The sequence below is a fragment of the Histomonas meleagridis genome, assembly GCF_020186115.1.
Source record: "Histomonas meleagridis strain 2922-C6/04-10x chromosome Unknown contig_326, whole genome shotgun sequence".
NCBI lineage: Eukaryota > Parabasalia > Tritrichomonadida > Dientamoebidae > Histomonas > Histomonas meleagridis.
The window spans coordinates 18234-30456 of NW_027150867.1; the positions used below are offsets into that span (position 1 = coordinate 18234).

General features: G+C 27.7%; 1 protein-coding gene across 1 annotated transcript; it reads left to right on the forward strand.

The window, feature by feature from the left end:
• Positions 1-760: 760 nt before the first annotated feature.
• Positions 761-1675, forward strand: GO595_005252 (uncharacterized protein; the record flags this gene model as incomplete). Its single annotated transcript, XM_067918474.1, has 1 exon — positions 761-1675. The coding sequence occupies one exon, from the start codon at positions 761-763 to the stop codon at positions 1673-1675; it is 915 nt and encodes a 304-aa protein (XP_067774582.1).
• Between the last annotated feature and the right edge of the window lie 10548 nt (positions 1676-12223).

Here is a 12223-nt window from a genome sequence, read left to right on the forward strand (position 1 = left end):
TTGCTCCTCACCCTTGAAATGGAACCAAATGTTGGATGCCATTAAAAGATTCATAATTCCTTCATTGGATTATGTATTCTCTAATGGTACCACCAACAAAACGGAGAGGAATTTTTAAATAAAAGGATAAGAGCGTTATTAAATGCTAATTTAAAAACTTCCGCTTTACCTAAGGAATTTTATTATACTTCATGGGAAGATGGTGGAGCAGGACTGAAAGATTTAAATGAAAGGAATAATGATTTGATTATTTCAAGTTTTCTAAAGTTATGGTTTTCGAAAGATATGTTTCTAAGAGATTTATTTCGAACTCTATGTTGGGAAGAAAAATCGTTTAGATATAATAATGTCGAAGAAAACACAAATGATAACGATATTTTCTTAAATGTTTTCAACAAGGACATGAGAAAAAAATACACCTGGAACTTCAAACCTTTTTAGCCGGGTAATTCATGCACTTGAAGATAACAATTTAATCTTAAACTTGAACTATCTACCCACAGATAATTTATTAAACCCAGATGACTCAGATATAGATCCTTTCGAATTCAATGGAAATGAAATTGAACCAGACAATCCTGAAGAATATATTACATTAAAATTTCTAGATGTGAATGAAGTGTATTCATTCGATCAAAATGAATTCCTAAACATTATGAACAATTATCACAAAAACTTCCATTATGCAAATTTGATTAAATTACCTCTTAGAGGTCATACCTTTAAAACCCTTTATAAATCTAAATTATCTAATTATTTCATGAATGACTATAAATGTAAAATTAAAGATAATATAATTAAATTTAGTATACAAGCTAGAACTAATAGCTTCTATACTGGGCAACATCAAAGACTTGCTAACCATGATGAGAACATAGGTTTATGTCCTTATTGTGGTCAAATAAATTCCTTAAGACATAGATTAAATGATTGTAAAACAGTTATTAATACATATAAGAAAAGACATGATGCAGTTATTAAAGAATTATGTGAAATGTTAAAAGCAAAACCTGGTAACAAACCAATTATTCACCTTGACTCAACTATTAAAAATGTTCAAAATAATAATAATTCATTTGAAGGTGAGAACAGAAGATGTAAACCTGATATCTGGTACTGTAATAATCAGGGTTACACTTTAATCGAGGTAACAATTCCTTATGGAGATGTTGATGAGAATGACATTAATTCTTTAAATGAAAGATACGATCAGAAGAAAGATAAATATACAAGTTTATGTAAGGATATTAAAGAACAATCCGGTCTAGAAGTCAACTATTATGTTATAGTCATTTCATCATTAGGCGCTTGGTTAAACAAATCATTAAATGAATTGAGAACTCTTGCAGGTTCTAAAGATTTGTTTAAGAGATTTGCGAAGAGAATAACTGTAGCAACTTTAAGGGAATCACAACGACTAATTTATAATAATTTGGATAATAATAATGGAATTATTGAATCACAATCAGAAGAAGAAGAATCCGAATCCGAGAGCATAGCGAACACGGACCAGTCTCTTATATCCGAAGGTTCAGGTGATGAAGTTCAAACAGATGAACTAAATGAGCTTTATGCAAATTTGGTGATTCTAAACTCAAGAGATCATTCTACTTCGGATGGTTCTCACTTAGAGAATGGCAACTCAGAGCATACGTCATCACCAGATGATGAATAACTTAATTTGAACTTAATCTTAATTTCTTTTAAAGATAATTATAAATGAATAAACCACACGGGAGGAGATTTTTTTTGATTTTTCATGAATATTGATTTTTTTTTTCCGAGAACTCGATTTTCGGAAATAACTCCCCCAGGGCACTCTAATGATACCCTTTTTGGCGAATCGAAATTTCGATCAATAAATTATATCGACGATTCGGAAATGCGTAAACGACTTGAACGATCTCCTATTATACAGAAGCACCTACGACGATGTCCTTCACCTGCTGAAACCCCTCAGATTTGCGAGAAAAAAGATAACGAAATTGATTTTAATTTTAGTGAACCACTTCAACAAGAATTCCTTCTTGTTAGTGGTATTCATTATAATCCAAACCCAAACCCCGATTTATATGGAGAAGAAGGAGTCCCACCTCAATGGGTAATTATTTCATCAGATCCACATATTTCGTTTTTACTACCAATATTTATCAACGAAGAAAGAGGGTTAGTTTTATGCCGAAATCAATGCATTATTCAAGAAGGAAACCTGCTAATCAACCTTAATTTTCCACCAAGACTCACATCGTCCGACGAAATTGAGAGAGGTGTGTTTGATTTAAGAACTTTCGTAGGACCAACCAGACCTAGAGAATTACCATTTCGGTTAAATAGTGATAATCCAAAAAGTTCAAAAATATATTTAATGTTGCAAATAAGTATCTTATCCAGAAAGCTATTAATTTAAATGTTGAAATAGTTAATAACAACACACAAAATATATGGGCGACATGTCATTTCTATAACATTGGTCAGATCGATTTAAGATCAATTAATCAAATTAACCACAACATGATACATAATGAGTTACAATTCACAGATATGACGAGGAATCAATTTAATCAACTTAATCAAATTAATTATAGTGAATCTTCAATCAATTCAGTTAAACCAATCGAGAAATCAATTACTACAAATCCAATTATTGAATCGTTATATGTGAATCAAATACAAAATGAAAAAACAGTAGATACTCAGGTTGATTCTTTAGAAGTTAATCCGATAATTAATGAAAGAACAATCTCAACTAATATTGATTCTTTAACAGCAGAACCAAAATTTAATGAGAAAATAATTACAACTAACATTGATTCTGTACATGCAATTCCCAAATTTAATGACATACAAGTAAATACAGGAATAGATTCAGTAAAAGCAAACCCTGTGTATAATAATGTTGAAGTTAATCCTAATATTGATTCTTTAAATGTTAAACCTGTTATGAACAATAAAATTATTAATTCGAATGTTGATTCATTACAAATTATTCCGAATTTAAATAATAAAACTATTAACCCAGATGTAGAATCTTTACATATTATACCAGAAGCTATTAAGAAAACCACAAAACCTATTGTTGAATCTCTTTTTGTAGAAAGTTTATTTAGGAATAAAACAGAAACAGCGTTAATTTAAACAACTTAAAATAGATGTAAACAAAACGTTGAAGACTCAAATTGTTAATATTGAAGAAAATGAGATTTGTTTTAACCCAATTAAAAGAACGATAAATATTGATATTCCTGAATTTGAAATTATGTATAAACATACTCCTAAAGTCTTAAACTTAAGTAACTATTTCACAATTTCTACTTCAGATAAATCAGATATGGAAGATAATCTTAGTGAAGAAGAATCAAGTTCAGACACTAATATTCCACTTCATATAAATATTAATACTTTAACTAATAATGATGAAGAAGAAGATGAACATGAATTAGTTCAAGAAACTGTAGACATGAATGATGAATTAATTGAAGATATTAAGAAATGTGTCAGTAAAGAAGATATTTATAATTTAATTAATAAATGGAGACCAACAAAAGAACTTAATAATTGGAAATATGATAACTTACCATTAGCTAAACAACCATTAATCCATATAATGATTAGAGAAGGGAAATGGTGTGTACCAGGCCAATTCCCATGTCAATGTCAATGTGAGAATGAATTTAAAACAGGAAATGCTTTAAATAATCATATGAACAAAATACATGGTTTAAAACCTGATAAAAAATCATTTATATGGTTGTATTAAAAACTTAATAGAGAAAGACTTAATTTGGTTAATATTAAATAATTCGAATAATTTAGAGAAAGACATTTATAGGAACAATGTTATAGTTTGTCCTTTCCCTAATTGTGATTATTTCACTAATGCACATAAATCGTTAATTTCTCATATATCACATAAACATCAAGAATTTGATGAAAATATAAATATTATAGGTTGGTTTTGGTCTACTATTATAGCTTATACTAAGCTTAATAATAAAATTCCTAGTTGCTTAGATATATTATCACCTAGAGAAGGTTATATGTGTAATCATTGTAAAGTCTGTTGGAGTTCAGATGCAAAAGGAATTTTAAAAAAAAAAAAAAAACAACATGAATTAATTAATATTGAAGGTATTCATACAGTTTATGATAGAATTAAATGTTTACCTACAATGTATATGGACTTGCAGGATAAAGATGAAGAAATCAATAGGGATTTAAATGATTATGAAGATTTAGTTTTCACTCAAAGAAATTTAACTGATAGAAATAGACTTAATGTAATAAATCCTATTGATTTAGATCAAGAACAAATCATTAATATCAGAAAAAAGACATTTAAGAGAAGATAATAGGAGAAATATTATTCAAAGAGAATCACAAAGAAAAAAATAATAATACACATCATAATACAATTATCAATCCAGATTCAATAATTATAAATGATGACAATAATTTTATTAATCCAATTATTCGTAATTTTGATGCAAAATCATTGGCTAATGATTTTGATCTTAATAAATTAAAAGATTTAAACAGAGATAATTTACTTGAGGTTACTAAAAATTTGGACAGATTTAAATAATGAATTTGAATCTCAATTTGTCTCTTTACCAAAGATTTGGGGGTAAAAATCGTAGAAAGATTAGATCTAGGATTAACAATTTATTTAAAGACAAAAATTGAACCTCTAATTAATATTTGTAAACCTTTAGATAATAGACCGAAAGACGAAAAATTATTATATTTGGGAAGGTTGTTTATCTAAAAATTAATTTACTAATTAGAGAAGAATTAAGAGATGTCTTTAAAATAACAATTAATAAAATGTTACATAGATCTAATACTATTGTTAGAAGTAATGAAGAAAGAGAAAGAGCTCATGAACGAGAGATCGAAACACACAATTTATGCAAACTAGTTACACATATTTGGAAACTTTATGATCTCAAACATAAACCCCCAACTCAGGCAATACAAAATTTATTTAATAAACATTTGGAGAAAGTTATTAATATAGTCAATATCCTCCCGGACGAAATTAATAACTTATTAAGTATTTATAATCAAGAAGATATAATCAATTTATTAAATAATACAATTGATAATTTAAGTGACAAATTAGATTTTATTAATACCAAAATAAATGAAAATCAAAGAATAATTGGAAATAATAAAAACATTAAATATAGAGATTTAATACAAGGGTTATATATGGAAGATCCGCGAAGATGTTACAAATGGTATATCTCTAATAATACTACACCAGAGTGTGAAATAAATCCGGAAGAATTTATGGAAGAATATGGGAAGAATTGGGAAACCTATAAAACATTAAATAATTCGGAAAATTCTAATGAATTCTTAGCTAAGAAAATACTTAATGAAGAAGATAATATTAATTTAATTAATGATTTATTTGATAGTGATTTAATTAAACGAGCAATTTATTCAAGATCAAATATTTCTGCTTATGGTCCAGATGGGATTTCAAATGTTATTTGGAAAATTGGTAATGAAAGTACAGTTAAAATGATTAAATATACTACTAAAATAGTTATGGAATCTAAAAAAATGTCCTGAATTACTTAAAAGAGGAAAAAACTATAATGTTATTTAAGAAAGGTAATAAAGAAGACCCTCATTCTTGGCGTCCTATTACAATAACCCCAACATTTTATAGGATTTGGATGGTTGTGTTAGCTAGAGCCTTTCAGAATTTAAATAACAGACATAGTTTTATAGAAAGATGTCAAAAAAGTTTTATGCAATGTTCTAATGGTACTTCAGAACATTCTTTGATTATTAACGAATTAATTCAACATGTAAATAGAAGAGAAGGTTCTATTTACATTACTACTATTGATTTTTCAGATGCATTTGGGTCAGTCCCTCACCCTTTGATCTTTGAGAATTTAAAAAATCAAGGTTTTGATGATAAAATAATTGATTTAATTAAAGCAACTTATCAAAATTCAAACACAAGAATTCAGGTTCCAACTAAAGGAATTTCAAACATTATAAATATTAATTGTGGTGTTAAACAAGGTTGTCCATTCTCTCCTATTGCCTTTAATATTTGCATCAATACCTTGTTACATAAATTAGAAGATTGTAAAATCGATGGATTTCACTTAAATGATAAAACCATTTGTGCACAAGCATATGCAGATGACTTGGTACTTATTTCAGATACTGAGAAAGGTATGAATAATTTAATTAAAGTAGTTGAAGACTTCTGTATTTATGCTAACATGAAAATTCAACCTAATAAATGTCAAACATTTAATTATATTAATCATAATGATAGAAGATTTTCAGCAATTACTAAATTTCAAATTAATAATGAAAATATCCCAATTACTAATCTTAATGGAGGTATTAATTATTTAGGAATAATGACTGCATTAATGAAGACAACGAGAATGAAATCAGCAAATTACAAGATATCTAAAGCATTAGAAGACATAGGTAATATTTGCTCCTCACCCTTGAAATGGAACCAAATGTTGGATGCCATTAAAAGATTCATAATTCCTTCATTGGATTATGTATTCTCTAATGGTACCACCAACAAAACGGAGAGGAATTTTTTTAAATAAAAGGATAAGAGCGTTATTAAATGCTAATTTAAAAAACTTCCGCTTTACCTAAGGAATTTTATTATACTTCATGGGAAGATGGTGGAGCAGGACTGAAAGATTTAAATGAAAGGAATAATGATTTGATTATTTCAAGTTTTCTAAAGTTATGGTTTTCGAAAGATATGTTTCTAAGAGATTTATTTCGAACTCTATGTTGGGAAGAAAAATCGTTTAGATATAATAATGTCGAAGAAAACACAAATGATAACGATATTTTCTTAAATGTTTTCAACAAGGACATGAGAAAAAAATACACCTGGAACTTCAAACCTTTTTAGCCGGGTAATTCATGCACTTGAAGATAACAATTTAATCTTAAACTTGAACTATCTACCCACAGATAATTTATTAAACCCAGATGACTCAGATATAGATCCTTTCGAATTCAATGGAAATGAAATTGAACCAGACAATCCTGAAGAATATATTACATTAAAATTTCTAGATGTGAATGAAGTGTATTCATTCGATCAAAATGAATTCCTAAACATTATGAACAATTATCACAAAAACTTCCATTATGCAAATTTGATTAAATTACCTCTTAGAGGTCATACCTTTAAAACCCTTTATAAATCTAAATTATCTAATTATTTCATGAATGACTATAAATGTAAAATTAAAGATAATATAATTAAATTTAGTATACAAGCTAGAACTAATAGCTTCTATACTGGGCAACATCAAAGACTTGCTAACCATGATGAGAACATAGGTTTATGTCCTTATTGTGGTCAAATAAATTCCTTAAGACATAGATTAAATGATTGTAAAACAGTTATTAATACATATAAGAAAAGACATGATGCAGTTATTAAAGAATTATGTGAAATGTTAAAAGCAAAACCTGGTAACAAACCAATTATTCACCTTGACTCAACTATTAAAAAATGTTCAAAATAATAATAATTCATTTGAAGGTGAGAACAGAAGATGTAAACCTGATATCTGGTACTGTAATAATCAGGGTTACACTTTAATCGAGGTAACAATTCCTTATGGAGATGTTGATGAGAATGACATTAATTCTTTAAATGAAAGATACGATCAGAAGAAAGATAAATATACAAGTTTATGTAAGGATATTAAAGAACAATCCGGTCTAGAAGTCAACTATTATGTTATAGTCATTTCATCATTAGGCGCTTGGTTAAACAAATCATTAAATGAATTGAGAACTCTTGCAGGTTCTAAAGATTTGTTTAAGAGATTTGCGAAGAGAATAACTGTAGCAACTTTAAGGGAATCACAACGACTAATTTATAATAATTTGGATAATAATAATGGAATTATTGAATCACAATCAGAAGAAGAAGAATCCGAATCCGAGAGCATAGCGAACACGGACCAGTCTCTTATATCCGAAGGTTCAGGTGATGAAGTTCAAACAGATGAACTAAATGAGCTTTATGCAAATTTGGTGATTCTAAACTCAAGAGATCATTCTACTTCGGATGGTTCTCACTTAGAGAATGGCAACTCAGAGCATACGTCATCACCAGATGATGAATAACTTAATTTGAACTTAATCTTAATTTCTTTTAAAGATAATTATAAATGAATAAACCACACGGGAGGAGATTTTTTGTTTTTTTCATGAATATTGATTTTTTGCGTCCGAGAACTCGATTTTCGGAAATAACTCCCCCAGGGCACTCTAATGATACCCTTTTTGGCGAATCGAAATTTCGATCAATAAATTATATCGACGATTCGGAAATGCGTAAACGACTTGAACGATCTCCTATTATACAGAAGCACCTACGACGATGTCCTTCACCTGCTGAAACCCCTCAGATTTGCGAGAAAAAAGATAACGAAATTGATTTTAATTTTTAGTGAACCACTTCAACAAGAATTCCTTCTTGTTAGTGGTATTCATTATAATCCAAACCCAAACCCCGATTTATATGGAGAAGAAGGAGTCCCACCTCAATGGGTAATTATTTCATCAGATCCACATATTTCGTTTTTACTACCAATATTTATCAACGAAGAAAGAGGGTTAGTTTTATGCCGAAATCAATGCATTATTCAAGAAGGAAACCTGCTAATCAACCTTAATTTTCCACCAAGACTCACATCGTCCGACGAAATTGAGAGAGGTGTGTTTGATTTAAGAACTTTCGTAGGACCAACCAGACCTAGAGAATTACCATTTCGGTTAAATAGTGATAATCCAAAAGTTCAAAATATATTTAATGTTGCAAATAAGTATCTTATCCAGAAAGCTATTAATTTAAATGTTGAAATAGTTAATAACAACACACAAAATATATGGGCGACATGTCATTTCTATAACATTGGTCAGATCGATTTAAGATCAATTAATCAAATTAACCACAACATGATACATAATGAGTTACAATTCACAGATATGACGAGGAATCAATTTAATCAACTTAATCAAATTAATTATAGTGAATCTTCAATCAATTCAGTTAAACCAATCGAGAAATCAATTACTACAAATCCAATTATTGAATCGTTATATGTGAATCAAATACAAAATGAAAAAACAGTAGATACTCAGGTTGATTCTTTAGAAGTTAATCCGATAATTAATGAAAGAACAATCTCAACTAATATTGATTCTTTAACAGCAGAACCAAAATTTAATGAGAAAATAATTACAACTAACATTGATTCTGTACATGCAATTCCCAAATTTAATGACATACAAGTAAATACAGGAATAGATTCAGTAAAAAGCAAACCCTGTGTATAATAATGTTGAAGTTAATCCTAATATTGATTCTTTAAATGTTAAACCTGTTATGAACAATAAAATTATTAATTCGAATGTTGATTCATTACAAATTATTCCGAATTTAAATAATAAAACTATTAACCCAGATGTAGAATCTTTACATATTATACCAGAAGCTATTAAGAAAACCACAAAACCTATTGTTGAATCTCTTTTTGTAGAAAGTTTATTTAGGAATAAAACAGAAACAGCGTTAATTAAACAACTTAAAATAGATGTAAACAAAACGTTGAAGACTCAAATTGTTAATATTGAAGAAAATGAGATTTGTTTTAACCCAATTAAAAGAACGATAAATATTGATATTCCTGAATTTGAAATTATGTATAAACATACTCCTAAAGTCTTAAACTTAAGTAACTATTTCACAATTTCTACTTCAGATAAATCAGATATGGAAGATAATCTTAGTGAAGAAGAATCAAGTTCAGACACTAATATTCCACTTCATATAAATATTAATACTTTAACTAATAATGATGAAGAAGAAGATGAACATGAATTAGTTCAAGAAACTGTAGACATGAATGATGAATTAATTGAAGATATTAAGAAATGTGTCAGTAAAGAAGATATTTATAATTTAATTAATAAATGGAGACCAACAAAAGAACTTAATAATTGGAAATATGATAACTTACCATTAGCTAAACAACCATTAATCCATATAATGATTAGAGAAGGGAAATGGTGTGTACCAGGCCAATTCCCATGTCAATGTCAATGTGAGAATGAATTTAAAAACAGGAAATGCTTTAAATAATCATATGAACAAAATACATGGTTTAAAAACCTGATAAAAATCATTTATATGGTTGTATTAAAAAACTTAATAGAGAAAGACTTAATTTGGTTAATATTAAATAATTCGAATAATTTAGAGAAAGACATTTATAGGAACAATGTTATAGTTTGTCCTTTCCCTAATTGTGATTATTTCACTAATGCACATAAATCGTTAATTTCTCATATATCACATAAACATCAAGAATTTGATGAAAATATAAATATTATAGGTTGGTTTTGGTCTACTATTATAGCTTATACTAAGCTTAATAATAAAATTCCTAGTTGCTTAGATATATTATCACCTAGAGAAGGTTATATGTGTAATCATTGTAAAGTCTGTTGGAGTTCAGATGCAAAAGGAATTTTAAATCATGCGAAAAAACAACATGAATTAATTAATATTGAAGGTATTCATACAGTTTATGATAGAATTAAATGTTTACCTACAATGTATATGGACTTGCAGGATAAAGATGAAGAAATCAATAGGGATTTAAATGATTATGAAGATTTAGTTTTCACTCAAAGAAATTTAACTGATAGAAATACATCCCCCAGTAAATTTAAATTTAATTAATAATGAATTTGATTTAAATAAAATTAAAAAATTTAAATAGAGACCAATTATTAATTTTAGCTAGAAAATGGACTTCTGATGATCAAGAACAAGGATCTCAATGTATATCATTACCTAAAACGGGGGGTAAAAATAAATTTAAAATGAGGGCTAAGTTACCAGATTTATTTAAATATAAAATCGAGCCTTTAATAGCAATTTGTAACCCTCAAGATTATAATAATTGTAATGATGAAGATTTTTTATATTTGGGAAGGTTGCCTTTCTAAAATTAATATGTTAATTCGTGATGAATTAAGAGATATTTTAAAAATTCCGTTGAATAAAATGTTAAACAGAAGGAACACAGTAGTCACTAGCACAGAAGATAGAATAGATCTTCGTAACAAAGAAATGGAGACACATAATTTATGTAAAATTACGTTTTGGTTAAACAAATTTAAAGATTTATATCATAAGCCTCAATCTCAATTTATTCTTAATACAATGTCTAAACTTCAAGAAAAGATTATTAAAACCATCAATTTCCTCCCGGATGAAATAAAATCTATTCTTGAAATTAATGAGCCTCAAGATATTATAAATCTAATACAATCAGCGGAAGACTATTATGAAAAATAAAATCAAAGTTCATTGATGCTAAAATTAAAGAAAATCAAGTTAGTAATAATAATAAAAAAAAATCAAAACTATAAAGGTTTAGTACAAAATCTTTACATGGAAGATCCTAGTAGATGTTTACGTTGGTTTATCACTAATAATACGACTCCTGAATGTAACTTAAATCCTGAAGATTTTATGATGGAATATGGTAATAATTGGAGTCAAGAAAAATTTATTAATGACTCCCAGGAATTTGATTTTAAAGATATTATTAACCCTAATAGTAATGAATTATTATTAAATTATATTTTTGATGATGATAATATTAAACATGCAATTTTTTCTAGATCTAATGCGGCTGCTTATGGTCCCTGATGGTATTTCTAATTATATTTGGAAATTAGGAGATACTACTACTATTAAATTAATTAAAATTACTACTAAAATTACTATGTTAACTAAAAAATGTCCTGAATTATTTAAATTAAGTAAAACAATTATGTTATACAAAAAAGGTGATGCTCAAAATCCTCATTCTTGGAGACCTATTTCTATTACTCCTACTTTTTTATCGTATTTGGATGGTATTAATTACTAGAGCATTACAAAATGTTAATAATAATAATCGCTTTATAGCTAGATCTCAAAAAGGTTTTATGCAAACTCCTAATGGTACTACAGAACATGCAATAATGATTAATGAATTTATTCAACATGTTTCTAGGAAGAAAGGAGCAATTTATATTACCTCTATAGATTTCTCTGATGCCTTCGGTTCCATACCTCATTCTCAATTATTTAAAACTTTAAATAATTATGGTTTTGATAAACAATTTATAGATC